General features: G+C 47.1%; 1 protein-coding gene across 1 annotated transcript in view; it reads right to left on the bottom strand.

Annotated features, from left to right (window-relative positions):
• The window catches only part of AHR (aryl hydrocarbon receptor), a 78,436-nt gene that overhangs the window by 49,372 nt on the left and 10,956 nt on the right, over positions 1-18,108 (bottom strand). The window contains exon 2 of the mRNA XM_042473436.1: positions 16,014-16,201. Within this exon, the coding sequence (XP_042329370.1) occupies positions 16,014-16,201 (188 nt within the window). The remainder of the gene's footprint in view (positions 1-16,013; positions 16,202-18,108) is intronic.

The following is an 18,108-nucleotide window of genomic DNA, read 5'->3' as shown; positions in this document are numbered from 1 at the left end:
AGTGGACACCTGGGGGCAGAGAAAGCAAGGTCCGCTTTTGGTCAAGGAAGGGCAAAATCTCCTCCCATTTTAGGGCATAAAGCGCTGGATGGAAGGTTTCCTCGAGCTCAGGATCACCGTCCTCACTGCCTCCGGAAAGGCAGTCAGGGAAAATCCTCCAGGTCTAGCCAAGCGGGCAGGTTCCGATGTCGGGTGGAGAATTTCGTCTGTCCTGGATCGAGCAGGGCAGGTCTGGGCGAGGGTCGAGACGAGGAGGAAGCAGCTCCTGGAGAGGTGGAGAAGGGATGGCGAACGCACGTGCTGTCTTCGGCGCACCACCACGGGTGTCAGGATCGCTGGCGAGCGGTCCGGTGTCATCTTGGGACACGCACTCTGATGATGAGAGTGAACGTAGGGAAGGGCGTAGAAGAGCTCCCCCGTCCAGAGGAAAGGCGAATGCGTCTCCTAGGGATCCGTCCAATCGCTTCCTGGAGCAGAACTGGGTACAAGTAGGGCTGTTCGCAACCTGGTACGCGAAGAGGTCGATCGCGGGTGGTTCCAACCACCGATCGAATAGGTCGGCTTAGGGCTTACCATCTTTGGATGGAGCCTCCACTCGTGGGCACACCGAAGGAGATCTGCTTAGGCGATCTGGCCAGCTCGTTGTCCTCACCCGGGAATGGGGGGAGGTGAATTGGCCTGGAGACGACGCGCGGCTCTGGATGCACCAGTACCAAGATGCGGAGCGTGAAGTCGAGCAGTGGGTCCTGGATCTGGTACCACACCGGTTGTTGTGTTATGTATTAGCATCACGGGTGGTGTTGTCCGTCCTCAGGAGGACGCAATCGTCCGCGTGACGCGAACTCGAACGCCCTCAAAGCCTTCTACCACTGGCGAGCATCTCCAAGGCGTTGATGTGGAGGAGCTTGTCTTGTGCGACCACCTGTCTTTGACGAGCGAATCTAGGGTGCAGGTGGGGCGCGGCCCATCCTTACCTTCCAGGGATTCATCGGTTGTCATCAGAGTCAAGTTTGCCTGGGGGCTGATGAAGGGCAGCCCGGTTGCAGAGCGTTCGGAGCTGTCTAGCCACCATCTGAGGGAAGGGGCGGCTACCGGTCTCGGTACCGGTGAGCCACTTTGAAGGATGGGTCCTCCAACGGAGAGAGACGTAGAGGAACCAGGATTGGAGAGGTCGAAGACGAAGTCTTGCCCAGGGGAGTGACGAATTCGTCGATGCCATGGTGGCCCAGTGGCGAATTGGAGACGTCTCTCTAGGTCTCAACCGTTCTGTGGGAATGCACGCCTGAGGGACGTTGTCAGGGCCTGAACCGGTCCGGAGGGAGGGGCAGGCTAGGCAGTTTTCGGAGTCGAGGATGGCCCGCGATGAACTTGACCTGCCTGGTCGGTGTGAAGTGGGACTTTTCCCTGTTGAGACGACCAGGCCCGGCGAGGGAGTCGAAAATGTGGGCAAGGCGAATTAGACTTGCCTCCTGAGGCTCGTCTTTGGATTCGCTTGCAAACAGCCAGGCGTCCAGGTAGGAAAGACTCATAAAGCCCGTCTGATGAAGGTAGGCCACCAACTCGGTGGGCCTGCACGTTGTGAAACTCGTAGGAGGCCGTGCCCAGCCGAAAGGAAGGTGCAAGCGTTGTAGTGGTACGGGGGCGGAGCGCGACAGGCCGAAGGCGAGGAATCTCCCGTGGGGGGCTCTCGGATCCGCGGTGGAAGTAAGGGGGGGCTTCCTCAGGTCGACGGTACGGCGACCACAGGACCCTGGTGAGTAGCGGCAGAATGGAAGCCGCAAGGTTACGATTTCGAAAGCGCGGTAGTCAAGGAACAAGTTCAATTGTCTCAAGGCCAGGATGGGCCTGATCCCCCATCCGGGCTTCGGTACGCTGTGAAGTACCTGGAGAAAAAGGCCGGCGAGACATTGGTCGGAGGCGGCAAAGGGGAGGGTTGGCCCCTTTACCAAGGCAAAGGTGCGCACTTTCGTCCGAGAAGGGTGTCCGTGGGGGGAGTGGGACATGAAGGCTCCGTTGGAGGGAGCTCTTGGAAGGTGAGGGCATACTCCCTAAGGGCGTACGATGTTGAGAGCCCCAGAGTCGCGATGTTATGGAGGCCCAGGTGTAGCGAAGGGCCTCCAGAATTTCAAGAAAGAAATAGGGTGAAGGAGAGAACGACGCGGGGGCGCTGCGTCCCTTCAGGCTCTCTTCTTACCCGCTTGTTCGATGTCCTGCCGGCGTGACTTTGTCGGTACCGGGATCCGAGGGGGAAGTTGGGCGATCGGCCAGAGGAGGAGGAAACGGTCGAGTGGAAGGTCGGTGTCTCTGGGGTGCCCTGCTGGCTGGGCTGCCGATCTCCTGAGGGAAGGTCCCCTGTACTGACCTTGGGGCTGCCACGGGCAGCTGACGCTCCAAACAGGAGGAAGCCGGTGCGGAGGGCATAGCCCGTGGGCTTCTTCGCCCGCGCCGCCTTCATCCTAAACTTGCGGTTTCAGGCGGTCGGCGGTCTCAACGTGGAAGAGCCCGGTCCTCGTCGACAGGGGCATGTCCTCAGATGGCTCGCCATGACGCGTAGGGTTGAGGTCGGAGGCCCTCAATCGAGAGTCGTGCGTCGAAGTGGCGCATGGATGCTTGACAATGGCCCTCCCCGAACGGCGGCGGGCCATATCCTGGAAGTGGTGATGAGGGCCAAATTCGCAATGGAAGGGCCTCGTCCATGATCTCCTCCAACCAGCTGGCCTCTGGATGTCATCTGGGAGCGTCCGGGAGGCTAGGGGGGAGATCGTTCGCATGAGGTCTGGATGTAGGCCCCGCATCGCAAGGGGTGTAGGTGGCAGCCTTGAACCAAGAGCCGATGCCGATACGCCTTCTTGGCCAGTCCGGCCACCTTCTTCGCCTCCGGCCGTCTCCAGGGGAGGGTGGTCCTGCTTCGGGACGAGCTGTGTTGGCTCCATCCATGATGCAGAGTTCGGCCGGGGGTGTTCGGGCCAACAAAGGGGGCAACTCGCAGGGGAGACCTATAGACGACTCCACCTTGGCGGGAGGGGGGCGCCGACGGGTGTCCGGAGAGTCCCCAGGACCTCGTCACGAGGTCTTGGAGGCGGGAAGGAGAGGGGCAGGCAAGCGGAAGTAGTCGAGCTCGTCCGTGGGCAGCCGCAATCGTCCGTGCACACCGACGGCTCAACCGGGGTGCGCTCGGGGGGGCGTCGTCTTCCGGCGGAAGCGAGGCTTGATGTCGAGGGCCCGCGCATTTTGACGACGTGGCTCTGGTGGACTAGGAACGCGGATGTCGTCGGCATGGGGAAGACGTGCTCTGGGTTGTGCAGCCTCTGGTGGGAGGCCGGTCCAAAGAGGAACATCCACGTCCGAGGGTGCCTCAGAAGGAAAGCAGCGGCTGCGTCTTATCGGAGTCGCAGGTCGGAGGGAGAGGATCCGTCAACTCCGACCTGGGATCTCGGGCGGGAGTTGGAGCGAGGTCAGCTAAGACCGGGAGGCAACGCCGGGCGGGGTGAAGACGGGGCGACCTCTCAGTAGACCGACAACGGTTGGGACGCGAAGTGGGACGGCAGATGCTGGACGGGGTGGCACGGTCTACGGGATGGTGGTTCAGCAGCCTGGTGAAGCTCCCTCAAAAGCTCTGTCCTCTTCCGAACAGAACACGTAGTACTGGCGGGCGACTCGTGTCCGAAGAAGAGGTCGGAATGTCATGCCGGCGGCGGGGGCTGGTCGTTCCCTCCGGTCGTTGGTTGCGCGGGTGGGAGGTGCGAGCCGGTGCTCTGGGGAGCGAGGGAGAGCGGTGTCGTCGCGGTCTCCGGGAGTGGACAAAGTCATGGTGGGCAAGGCATTGGAGTGTCGCGGTAGCCAAGGAAGGGGTCTCCACCGGGTCTACGGGCGGCGGCTCCGGGTCGCGGGGAGCTGCCGAAGCGGAAGGCGCGCCTGTTTGGATGAGAGCGCTTCTTGTCCTTCGCCTTCGTGGATCTGGCAGGTCCGATCCTGAGGGTTTGGACTTGTTCGGGTCAGGGGCAACGACCGGAGGTTTGTCGTGGTGCCTCTTCGTCCGGGCCTGGGAGGCTCCTCCCGGGGAAGAACGGATTGTCGGCGAGAGGTCCAGTGAGGAAGGTCGCCGCTGCCGAACGACGAAGGCCTTGGGGAGCTTTTCCCGCCTTACCAGCAGGCCCAGCCAAGCTCCTTAGGCTTCGGGCATGCGGGCGATCTTGGATGGGGCCTTGGGGATGAAGGCGAGGGGCGAGTGGACCTCCGGCTCGGTGGCCTTCTTCGAGACGTGAGGCCCGCCAATCTTCACCGCTGGTTTGAGGTCGCTCTGGTACCCTCAGTCCGCTCCGACGACTTGTGGGGAGCGGATTGGAGGGGTTGTCGTGGATGGGAATCTGGGCGTTTGGAGCACGGGCGCATCAGAGGGGTGGAAGGGGTCCCGGCCGGGAACACACACCACGCTGGGGAGCGGCGGCTTCTCCAAGATCCGACGCGGGAGCACACTGGCCCGAGAGAAGATGAGGCGGGGGCGCGCGAATGGCGGGAACAGAAGATGACGCGACCGCGAACCTCCCTCTTGGCACACTTCCACCAAGGGCAATGCCGAATTGAGCCGGGACTACAGGCGGGTTTTTTTCCTTCCGGGCCTGTGAGGACGAGAGGGATCTGGCAGAGCAGGCAGGCCTAGGTGTCATGTTTTCACTATGCCGCAGTGCACAGGGCAAGCAGAGGAGTGCGGGGTCTTGACGGGCACCTTGCCCCCGCAAATGGTCGGCACTTCTTGAAAGGTGCAAGTCATTTCCAAGATCGACAAAGCCAAGGAGAAGCCGAAAACGAGGTCAACAGTCCGAAAGTCCAGTTACGGCAGGGGCGGGAGACAGAAGAATGGTCAAGATTAACAGTTCGCGATCAAAAAAACAAAAACGAAAGTGATTCACAGCAAGCAAAGCAAGCGAAAGTTCCATGAAGCAAGCTAGTGCGGCGGAAAAAAGGAACTGGGGGAAAAGAGCGGGAAGGCAGGGGCCTTATAACGGGTGGGCGGAGTTACCGCCAAAAAGTTTCAATATGTTGCAGAGTTAACTCTGCCCAGTGATTCCAGTAGGTTCCGAGCAGCACTGCGCAGGCGCAGTGAAACCCATTTGTATGATTCGCAGAGACCACGAAGAAGAACTATGGTTTCTTAACCTGCAGTGCTTTACAATATGTCACATTTCTATCTAGAAGCAACAGGGAATGGTGGTTAGTTCTTAACAAGAAGTAAGTGCTATCAGTCTCCTCTATGTAGCTGTGTAAAAGATAGTGGGTTGGAAACTTGAGAACCCTAGGCTTATGCATATCTGGGAAAGCTTTTATACAGTCGCCCCTCCGTTTTCACGGGGATCCATTCTGGACCCCTCCGCAAAAATGGAAATCCACCAATATGCAAGCCATATTGGCTTGAATAGTGGCACAGGTGCATGCCCCCTTTTAAATCCTTCTGTTTGCCCCTCGCAAGTAAGCGAGAGACACAGATTCAAAGTCCTCACAAATGGAGGAAAGCCTGTATTTCAAAGTAAGTCTAAAATCTCATTTTTTTTTCTTCCATGTACAAATGATAAAGTGTAACGTGGGACCTGCTCAGTTGCCATCCTCTGTTAAATAAGGAATATTTGGAAAGAAGAATTCAACTTGCAAACTATCAAAAAGGGGTTCAACCTTTCTTGGATAGGATTTAATACTCTTTTTCATCTCACTTCTGCCTTCGGGGATCTACTCACCCCAGGATTTGGCTTTGAACCTGGATGTCAAGGCTTTGTACGTACATACTGGGAGCATACACCCATTCATTGCTGCCTCAGAAGAATGTTGAGAAATTTCCAATGATTCAGAATGCTGGACACAGAAGACTGAAGACGGTAACAGGAATTACATGACTACATGCCCATTAACAACTGGTATGTTTCCAGCGTCAGCCCCATGTGCTCAGTATGACCTACAAAGGGCTGCACAACTTGCAAGCGGATTTTAAAACAATCAGGAGGGGGACCTTCTTCCTGTCTCCCTAATACAAAAAAAGCACATGAGAATATTGGCTAGGTTGGGTTTTATTTTTTCAAACTCTGGCCTGTAAATAGTCTTAGATGATCGTTCCTGATGTTTTGCTTAAATAATTTTTGTTCTCTATTTTAATTTGTACTTTATTACATTATATCAAATTTGTGATACTATTGAGAGTAGCAGTATTTGGGAGCAGGGGAGAAGCAGGCTACATATTTAGCAGTTACTATATATATATATCTGTGTAAACACTGAAGGCTGGTTTGGGGGTCAAAATTATGGATCTTAATACAACCTATGACTAAGCTTAAGTTAAAACTTAGGGGCATATAACAAAGTATGTAAAGAATAAAGCAAAGAAAATGATTCCAAAGAATCTGAAAATTTCCGGCAGGCACAACTGTGCTCATCCTAAAGGATGGTTGGATGAGGAGAGAACGATAGTAAATGGGGTGCGAGTGATGTGTGGGGGAGGCAACCAGGTGCAGGCTGGGCTAAGGAAATGCATACACATCAAAAAGGAGGTAAAGGCAAAGTAAAGAAAATGGTGACTACATAAGCAGTGGTTATAGCCTTTAACTTTAATGTGATAATTTTGCCTGACTTTGACCCATTTGTGCGTGCAACAAACATGCACAAATGTCTTATTCAAATTCTTCAAAGCCTGATTGCTTATTTCTTCAATAACACTGCTAGAATCCCATTCTTTGAATATAGAAGCAAAAGGTGAAAACGAAGTCCATCTTGGAAGAACTTAAAAGAAGTACCGACCCCCTCGACACTCTCAGTGCTTCTTTCAGGGGAGGCGCCAGAAAGCCACTGCGGCCATCATTTTACTGCTAAGGTATTCAAAAAGGCCTAATGGGATGTCACAGCAGAGTGTAAATGGGGCCTGTGTTTCTTTTAGGTTCTCCCAGGACAGACTAAACTCTCACATTTTGCCACTCTACTCAGAGAAGGAAGTTGTTCCTTTCTTGAAAAAAATAAGGCGTTAAGGTGCAGTACTTACACTGACCTGTGGATAAGTCAACCCAGGTTTTTTGGGCTGATTTTTTTACTAAAATTTCTTGACTTACACACAAGTATATATGGCAAATAAATCAGAAAATAATATTTTATTATGTCTTCACTACTTAAAGTGCCATACTCAAAATACCTGAACACCAAACTGAGAAGGAAGAAAAATGGAATTACTGTTATCTCTCCTGCACAAATCATCCAAATGCATTTTAATTACAGGAAATTGTTTCTTTGGCTGTTGTTAAAGAAAAGCAGAGATACAAGAAATGAAAGTGCTCAGAAGTATTTTTTTAACAATATTTAGGAAAACCTTGCAATGTAGGTGCCTTTTATAGTGGGAATAGAGGCTAAGAAACTGAATTGCTCAAGGCTACCTAAAGATGCACTGTTTGAAATCAAGACCTCCTAAGGGGAAAAACAATGCAAAACTAGAATTCCATACTGTATCAAACTACAGCATACACACACCTGAAGCAGTTCCTCTCAAAGTACAGTAGGTTGCCTAACATTTACATTAAAAGCACATCTACAAAGTGCATGTAGCCTGGAGACAGAAGAGGCAGTTCGCTACATGTTGAGAACAGAGGCATTCAGAAAAAGAATTTTTTTTCCCAACTGTCTTTTATATAAGGTTCTATATGACAGTGATGTCAAATCTTTTAGCAACCGAGTGCCCAAACTGCAACCCAAAACCCACTATTTATGGCAAAGTGCCACTTTCCTCTGGCTTTCTAGTAACGAACTCTGGCGAACGCAATGGCATGCATGTCCACAGAGAGGGCTCTGAGTCATAGCTTCGCCACCACTGCTATATGAGATCTACTGAGTTATTTACTGGTGTAGTTAGGCTGCAATCTGATTCCTATTTATCTAGTATTAAGCTACACTAAATGTAATGAGATTTACAGTCGACTCTCTTTACCCACAGATTTTTTATCCATAGATTAGAGCATCCATGGCTTGAAAATATTCCAAAAAAGAATAAATTCCAAATACCAAACCTTGATTTTCCATTTTATATAAGGGACACCATTTTGTTGTGCCATTATATTTAATGGGACTTGAGCATCCACAGATTCTGTTATCCACCAGGAAGGCGGGGGGGGGGGTGTCCTGGAACCAAACTCCAGCAGATAACAAGGGCCCACTGTACTCCCAAGTAGACAGGCTTTACGCTGACTTTCTGTATAGACAGGTAACATGACTTAATGTGTTGTAATCTGTTTTGACTTTGTACGTTCGTAAGAAAAATCAGGGGAAATAAATAATTATTTCTGGTGAGAACTATAAAAAGTCATTCTAAGGTAACCTCAAAACCACGGAAGCAAACACTGAGGCAAAGTTTTAAAAGACTGACAAGAAACTATTGTCATTTCAAATTATGTTAAGTTTCCATTACCGCAATACCAGACATAGTTTCTGTACTTTAGGGATACAATATATATTATCCATTCTACAATACAAGCTCCTCCCACCTAGACAAAAATTCAGCCTCTTTACTGTGAAAAAAACCAATATAAAGGAACTACAATCATCCCTCCGCATTTGTGGGGGTTAGGAGGACAGGACCCTTGCAAATATGAAAATTTTGTGAATAAAGTAAGCGCCTCCCCTATGATGCCTGGGGACAGCTGTTTGAGGCATGTGAGAAGCCAGAGGGAACTTGCCCAGATTTTCCCCTGACCTCTCCTGGATTTAACCAGTTCTGGGAGTCAGTTAAAGGACCAGAGTGCGAGGAGATGAGGGAAATCAGGTCATTCCATACCTGCTTCTCCTCATCCCTCTGTCCTTCGGTTCCTTCCCAGAACTGGCTAAATCTACGGGGTGGGGGTGGGGGAGACGAGGAGTAGGTGGCACGCCCTACTCCAGGCCTGCTCCCTTCATCCTGGGCTTATTTTTCTCCAAAGAGAAAAGCCCTAGGGGAGAGGAGAAGTGCACGCCAGCAGGCTTAACATTCGTGAATAATCAAAACCGCAAATGCTAAATCAGACTTCCGGTAAAGATGGTGGGACGACAGTCACAAACTACAGAAGCAGTAGTAAGCGATGCCAATCGCGGTGGTTTATAGTCACCTAAGACTATCAAACAAACGGCTAAAAGTCCCCCCGATAAAGGGGAGACGGAAGGATCCATGGGGTCCCCATTTCGGGAGCCTTGCCAGCCCCTGAGATATAAACTTCGGGACTAGGGAAAGCCCTTCAAGGGACGCGGGTATACCACAGCTGCAATTTGGGGCTACTGGGCAAAGCTCTGGCAAAAACCATTTTTTAAGAAGAAGAAGAAGAAGAGAGGAAATAAACGTAAAGAAGATAGCTACCTGATATATAAGTTCCTCTTTCTTGAAGCCTTTATCGGAGGAGAGAAGAAACTATTACTAGAGACAAAGACTAAAGATTAAGGACTGTAAGCATGGTCTATGAAGTTCCATTGGAAAGAGGCAGGAGCACCGAACTCAACAGGAGAGCAGCCTGTCTGGCAGTACAATGTGCAGATCGGTGAGAGGAGAGTGATTGGCGAGAATTAAGAGAAGAGAATAGAAGCGGAGAAAAGGAGCACCACTATGGAGGGGACGGTAACTGAGAGAGGTTGAAAAAAGAAAGGAGGGAAGTGTGGGAGAGAGAAGTTTGAGAAGGGAGAAGAAGAAAGGAAGGAAGGAAGGAAGGAAGGAAGGAAGGAAGAAAGAAAGAAAGAAAGAGGACAGGGTGGACAGCAAGCAATAGACTACGGAAGAGAAGTTGATGTTGTAGAGGTAAAGAATTGAAGGATACAAAGAAAAATAGGCGATGGACCAGGAGTAGAAGAATATGAGAGGGTGGAAGCAAAGCTGAAGTAAAGCTGACGACGGATGAGGAAGAGAAGTAGACGGTGGCGAGAAAGAAGAGGGGAAATAGAGTCAGGAGGAGAAGCAGACGCTGGTGAAAAGAGAAGGAAAGTGACGGACCAGGAAGAGAAGCAGAGGAATAAGCAGAAAGGGGCTGTGAGTCACTCGGGGGGTGGATGGTTGTTGTTGTGTGAGAAGAGAAAGAAACAGCGAGACTGGATGTCGCGAGGGAGGAGAAGAATTAGGAGAGAGAACCAGGGAGAGAAGGAAACAAGAGCGGTAGACAAACTAAGAAAGTGAAGCAAAGCCTCACAGCTGTAATTTAACCTGACTGTGTTAGCGACATTTATAGGCTGGAGGGCAAACTACATTGCAAATCACAGATATATTTCTAGCTAGACAGTATAATTCAAAGCAGACTATTTTAAAGGGCTAAAGGAAATATAGAACTGGGGTTGGATTAAAGGGTCTGCAGGATTTGTTAAATATACTGATATAAGAGAACTGTTTATTGTTGATAATATAAAGGCCAAAACCCACATGGAAATAGAAATAAATTTCCACAGGATGAAAATATATTTAGACTACAGGTGGTACAGAAATGGAAAAAATAATGATGATGACAAGAGAAAAAGAAAGGAAAGTACAGCAATCTATGGAGTTTAAACAGACTCTAGTAAGAAGACCATCATTTGAGATAAAAACTACGGATCCAAATTTTAAAATACTGGAAGCAATTCAAAAAATAGAGACAAACATAAGGCAAGAAATTAAGGACTCTGAAATGAGCTAAGGCAAGACTTCACAAAAGAGATAGGGGATTTGAAAGATACAATTAAAGGAATTACAACTAAGGTTAACGAAGTAAAAAAGAAAGTAGGAAAATTGGAATTAAAAACTGTAGAATTGGACAATGTGACAAAAAACCTTACACGATTACAAATGCAAGAAAAAGAACTAAGTAAATCGAGAGAAGTTAAAGTTGTATACTGTAAAATGTTTTATACTTGCTACTGCAGCAGTGCCATCTGATGGGACTCTTAAATTCTACAGAAATACTTATATAGTGCCCTCTTATCCATCTGTGGGCATTTATGTACTCTGCATAGCTATTATAGGTGGGATAATATTCCAGTAGAACAGGAATGACAACAAAGACAGAGAGTACCAGAAAGCTATATAGATGCAGAGATGGATGGTCTTAAACTGAGTATCCAAAAAGCACTTGGCTATCACACCATTCCTTTTTTTTAATTTTTTTTAAAACATTCAACTTTAAACTTTTTCTCTCCATAATAAGTAGATATAGGGGGTCCTTCAAACATCTCTAACTAGCTCTCATCTCTCACACTCTTGATCTAATATTTATTCAAGAAACATTAATTTTCTTGCTTTTTTTCATGCTTGAAATGCATATGACATCCATAAATTAATTTTCATGAGACTCAAAGTATAGGTTTAGCTGGTACTTATATAATGAGATTTAATTGTAACTGTTATTTTAAGTCACATTTTAGCTAAATTTAGCTTATCCTTTTTTTCTTCTTTGAGTTTTTCTTCCTTGGATGAGGGAAATCCTCAAGAGCTTCCACTGTGCATGGCTACCATCATACATCCGAAAATAAATGTAGCCCCAAATCATTACAGACAGAAGAACATGAAAGACTGGTAATCACTGTCTTAACTTTTATTATTTTCTCTTGTTACAGAAATTCACTTTTCCAAACTATTCTGCCTCTAAAGACAACTCCCCCACCCCTTAAAAAAACAACTTATCTTGCAGTTATGCCATTCAATGCATGATTCTCTCACACCTTTTAGTCTTCTCTTCCTGGGAAGCTTCACAGTTAAAAACATAATTGCTACTTTATTTTCGAAAAAGCTTCTTCATTTCCTAGAAAATTTCTGACTCATTTCTACTGCTTCCCTAATGTTATTGTTATGTGCCATTAAACTGTCTTCAATTTATGGTAAACCTATGAATAAGAAACCTCCAAGAGCCTTGGATAATCAACAGACCTGCTCAGGTCTTGAAAAGTCGGGCTTCAATCCAATTGCAATGTGGTCTTCAGTTTTTCTTACTGCCTTCCACTTTACTAAGTGTTATCCTCTTTTCCAGTGAGTCATGTCAATTCAAGATATGCCCAAAGTAAAATAGCTTTAGGCCTGTTACAGACTGCCAAAATAAAGCTGCTTCGGGTCTCTTTGGAGGTATGCTATTTAAATGATGCATGCATCCTAAGAATCCGGAAGCTGCACCAAAGCTGCACTCCAGTGCTTAGGAATGGAGTGTGGTTTTGGCGCGACCTCTAGACTTTTAGGACCCATGCATTATTTAAATAGCATACCTCCAAAGAGACCTGAAGCAGCTTTATTTTGGCAGTCTGTAACAGGCCTTAGTTTAGTATTTTAGCTCCTGGTGAGATTTCAGACTCAATTTCCACTTGGATTCATTCTTTTTTCAGGCTTCCCTATGCATATATTATGAAAGTATCCTTTTTGCAAAACTAAAAATCTTTTACACATGCTTGGCTTCATATACCTTGGTTATAGACATGATAGTCTGAGGTCTATCAAATGTACAGTTTCTCATCTACAGTAGCATAAAGCCAGATATGCAGTGGGAAACTGTTTCCCAAATCAGGTATATGAGCTAAATGTTCCCAGTCATTCATGTTCCAAAATAATTTATCCCCTGAACATAGAGGAACTGAATAAAGCAGGATCAGAAATGTATCAAATGTGGTAATATTACTCACCTTTTTATTATGCTTGAGTTTCTTAAATCTTTACTATTTACTAAAACAGTACACTGGTGGCATTTTATAACGGTAAAATTTTACTTCTTTGCAAGGAAAAGTAATCAATTGTAGAGGAATACAGGAAAAAGTTCATACCACAGAATATTAGGAAATCTTTTTTATGCAAACTTGCTTAATTCAACTGTTCTATAAGAATTCAAAATTACTTACTACCTCAACAGAAACAGAAAACACATTACAAGCCACATCTGACCAGTTCGTAAAAGTTTTTCAAGTTTTACACATTTTATAATGGGATTTTCTGACTAAGTCTCTTGTGTCTGACTTACCTACTTCCTAACTGGATTATTTAAACTTGGAAATATGCAAGTGCTTTCTTTGCAAGGGAAAATCTATTGTTACAGCAAAACCTTGAGTTTCCTTTCAAATGTGATCATATGACTGCATGTTTATATTCTACTTTCCTCAGGAATCTACACGCCCCTCATTTATATCCTGTTATTCATTTTGCATTTCCCTTCACTTCAGCAAACTGTTAACAAGAGCCTCCTAACTACACCCACAATGTGAATCACAATATTAAAGTCTGTATTTACCTAGTATTTTAAGACTCTATACAATACATATGCTTTCACTAGGCCCTGTGTATGAGAAGGACCTGCCTGCCTGACAAATTATCTTTCCCTCTTCCTCTCACTCATCCGCTTGTGTTTACTCTCTTATGCAACATCACGATTATCCAGAGCAGGGGAGGAAAATAAGTAAAAGAGGCAGGTACATGGCTGCCAGCCCAGAGCACACCTTCTTAACCTTACTGGTTGCCTCTGGGGGAAAAAAGCTGTCACTGCACTGCAGGCTACAGAAGCAAAGCATGCTGGAAATGGTTAGAGTCACATCTGCATGGGCTGGGAGCAGCCAGTGACACACCAAACAGTCCTGGCTTTGTTCTGATGCCCGAAGCGTGGGAAGTCAGTTCATAGGCATTCCTAAAGCAGTTGATTTGCCCATTGTAAGCACTGCAGTCTTTATGAAGCAGGTATGCGAAGTGCATGTTGAGACTTCCAGGCATGACACATTACAAATTAAAAGCAGCAATATTTTAATACATCCCTTCACCTTTAAAGATGTTTTCCTCTTCTGCAAAACACAGCTTGGGTGCAAAATGAAAAGTGTTGCAATTTGTCACTAGTTGTTTTGAGATCTGTGGTATTTCAGTGTTAAGCCCCTCAGGTTGGCTGCTATGGGGAGAACTACATATTGCACATAACTTCAGAGCACAGTCACTGCTTTCTATCTGGCAAGCAGGGCAGGGAGAGTGAAACTGGTAAAGGAGGCCATGGTCTCTTCCCTTAAACTGCTTGGCTTCCTTGGTAGCTTGTGTAAAATGTTAAAATTAGTCTAAAACGTTTAAACTATTTAATGCTCAAACTTTCCTTACCTCTTCCATAATACAGCTGTGATATATTAGTAGTTATTGAGTCCCAGTTCTGGGAAAAGAATGGGATACAAATAATAATAATAATAATAATAATAATAATATAGAAATGCAGCAACCCTATGTTCACTTAGGAGTAGGTAAGTGGATACAGGGGATATTAGGTAACTGGATATAGGGGGACAGCAATGACTATATGCATGTAGGGTTGCCATATGTCAGGACCGCCAAACCGGGACAAATGTAGGACAACATTTTCAAATGTAGGACTTTTTTTTAAAATGGAGGTCAGCCCACGCCCCTTCCCGGCCTCTAAGGAGACCGAGGCCTCCTTAAAGGCCAAGAAAGGGGCACAGGGCATCCTCCATTTAATAAAAACAGTGTCCTACAAAAAAAAGTGTCCCTCCTTCCTGGCCTCTGAGGAGACCGAGGCCTCCTTAGAAGCCAGGAAGGGGCGCAGGGGCTGGCCACGATCACTGTGATCACGGCCGGCCTCTTCCCTCTTCCCTGGCCTTTAAGGAGGCTCAAGCCTCCTTAGAAGCCAGGGAGGAGAGCGGGGGCCGGCCGCGATCGCCACAATCCCGGCCAGCCTCCTCCCTCTTCCCTGGTCTTTAAGGAGTCCCAGGCCTCCTTAAAGGCCAGGAAGGCACGCGGGGGCCCGCCACGATCACTGCCCCTGGCCCCTGCTGACGCCTGGGCGGCGCGCGCAGAGGAGCCCATCCCCTTTGGCCAGCTGGCCAATGGTTGGCTGGCAACAAACCAGAGGATGAGCTCTTGTTTCAGAGGCCTGCGCGCAGGCGCGCACGGGAGGTGCGGTGACGGTGGCGCTGCTGCCACTGAGGAGGAGGAAGGCGGAGCTGGCGAAGGAGGTGGGTTGGCGCTGCCCACCACTCCAGAAGAGGAGGAGGAGGTGGGTTGGCGCCGTGGCCAGCCGCATTAGCGGCAGCGGCAATGGCCGCAGGAGCAGGCCCCGAACCGGGACCAAGGCATGGCTGGGGGCCAAACCGGACCGTGACCGGGAGGGGCCCCCAAAAGCGTGATTTTCCCGGCGGCCACCGGGATATGGCATCCCTAAATGTATGCAAGATTTCACTGTTAACTACTTAAGAAACAGAGATGCTGCACTATATCTTTAAGTCAAGAAGGCCCAAACAGTGTTTTGACAAGTAAAAACAAAGCAAATGTACACAAAACTGTATAGTATGGTGAACATAAGATCCTAAAATGATATCACATGACTAACATAAGCATTATGTTTTTGACAAGTCCATTGCAAAGTGAAATAAAAATATCCACTTTGGCTAAAAGCTACATTTACTCCATAAGTTAAACTAAAACAAGGTTTTAAAAAAGTACAAGGGCTATTTGAAGTATCTCATGATACAATTTAGATATTAAGCTGCGTATCTAGAAATCCTCATGGCAATACAGGGCCAGGGCCATAGCACCCAGTTCTCAAGTAAAACACTGTAATCTACAACTTCCACTTTTTGAAATGCTGGCTTTGCTTCATTACAAGAATACACACAAACACAATTTTGTGAACACTGATACGACATGTAATAGGTCTATTTCTTTCTCTTACAATTTGCCACCTCAACAACAACAACAACGATTTGTATAAACACATTTTCCATGTTCTTGTTACATGATGAAAATAAACTGGGCCATGAAATTGTAAAATTAGAACCTACAATTATAATTGCAGTCTTATGTATGAATGTGCCTTACAATGGGTAAGTCTTACTGCCCACCCCCACTCCACCATAGAAGAAGCCATGTTAAAAAAAAGATGTTAAGACTCTAAAAGGCCACACACAATATAATTCTGAAGACTCATTAGGAATGTGACTCAGGACATTGGCTTTTACTTGTTTCAAAACATTCACTTTTAAAGGAAGAAACACAAGGCTGATGTTAACAGAATACTCATAGTCAGTCAAGGAAACAAACTCAAATTTCTTACCATCAAAGAAACTTTTGGCTCTCAGGTAACTAACACTGAGCCTAAGCACAGATAGTTTATCCAGCTTGGCTATAACATCCTGAGGGAATGGCAGAAGACAAGCCAGGCGATCCAACTCAGCATTCAGTCGGTCTCTATGCCTCTTCGATGGATTAGATTTGGCTCCTTCAGGAGGCGAAGGTTTCACTCTGCCATAACAGAACATAATGTTAGGTCACTTTTTAAAACTGTTAAACCATCTATTGAACTGCTGAAGCAACTGCATAATTCTGCTCAGTAAATGATCTACCAGGACTAACACAAAATGATAATGTATACATGTCCTTAGAATCACTTCAAATGAAAGGTTTTTTAAAAAAAAAGTGGGGAGAGGCAAGGGGGGAGAAAGAGATGGGGACAATTTCAAATTTTTAAAGGTTTTGAATATTTAATACGAGTAATTTTCACATTCAAGAGATGAAAACATATACAGTAAACTAGGGCTTCAAGCCAATTCACAAAAATGGCATATTTCCAATAATCAGTCAATCAACCAATACCATAAACAGCAGCTATAAAATGATCAGCTGTTAAAAGTCAAGGAAAATAAAAACATAGTTACATGGGACTGGAACATAGCTACCAAGTAATTATCCTTGGGAACTGACAAATGGGGAGCCATGACCAAGAAGACCTTTTTCTCAGATATCACCCAAAGTTGAGATGGAAGGGGCATGAGGAAACTGCTGGAAGCTCCATCATAGAGGCTACCACAGCTAACAAATTGTCTTTGCACAACTGGCTTCCTGTGAAGTTCTGGCATTTTCCATCACAAGATTGACTGCTATTCTTTTTTTCATTCGTAATTGCATGGCCAAACCCTCAGAACTACAAGAAAAGCTTGTGAAATAGAGAACTGTAAATAGCTGTGTTTTAAACAGCCACAGCCACCATCACAGTAATGATCCTATGTGAACTAGTTTGCAAAACCAGTGGACTGAACTGTTCCTTGGTTACTAGGAAGCACACATGCCATGGATGCACTACAGAAGGTCATAGTTAATCTCCCACTTATTTTTTTCTGGATACTTGAGCTTCAGAGAAAACTTTACTAGTGCACCAAGAAGGCATTTGGAAACAGCCTTTGTTTATGTGCCTAACTTGACAGACCAGCACTTTGTAGGGCTCCCAAGACCTACCGCACGCCGCACTGCCATTTACACGGGGTGTGCAATGATGACATCCATGGAGCACCACATCCAAAAAGTTTGGCGCTGTGTGGATGTCATTGTTGTGTGTGAGCATGCTAATGGCACCCCACACACAGTGGAAAAAGAACCCGCTGTGAGCAGGGGTTTTTTTAAGCCTTGCGGGGGCTGCAGCCTTTGTCTGCTGCAGCCTCCATCCGGGGCAGAAAGGAGCGGTGTCTGGCCACCCCTTTCTCCCTGCCTGTATCCCATCTAACTTGGTAGAATCAAGCAAATTTCCACTGAATTAATGGTACCATGGTGAAGGCCTACCCAATTTTGGAATGTAGATACTGTATATACAGAAAATCACTGAATTTGTGCCAAATGAAGTAATTAAACTGAAAGTTATGAAACTTGGTAATAATGGCAAGTGTGAAATAACGGTGCAATATTCCTTTAATATCCTCTGTTGCAGACAACATATTTGAATATTCCATCTAACCTCCATTATCACTCCCTTTATTTTTCACTACATTTTAGACAAAAGAAATCTAACTAGGCACTCACCATCCGCTGCACCGCGGAGGCGGACTGAGGGGAGGGCTGTTGGTGGGAGCGGCAGCCTTGAAAAGCCGGCCTACCGGCTCCCTGAAGCCGCCGGACGCCAAGGGAGACCTCCTGCAGCTGCGCTAGGCGCACTCACCATCCGCTGCACCGCGGAGGCGGACTGAGGGGAGGGCTGTTGGTGGGAGCGGCAGCCTTGAAAAGCCGGCCTACCGGCTCCCTGAAGCCGCCGGACGCCAAGGGAGACCTCCTGCAGCTGCGCTAGGCGCACTCACCATCCGCTGCACCGCGGAGGCGGACTGAGGGGAGGGCTGTTGGTGGGAGCGGCAGCCTTGAAAAGCCGGCCTACCGGCTCCCTGAAG

The sequence above is a fragment of the Sceloporus undulatus genome, chromosome 6 (assembly GCF_019175285.1).
Source record: "Sceloporus undulatus isolate JIND9_A2432 ecotype Alabama chromosome 6, SceUnd_v1.1, whole genome shotgun sequence".
Classification (NCBI taxonomy): domain Eukaryota; kingdom Metazoa; phylum Chordata; class Lepidosauria; order Squamata; family Phrynosomatidae; genus Sceloporus; species Sceloporus undulatus.
This window is presented reverse-complemented; position numbering and strand designations above follow the sequence as displayed.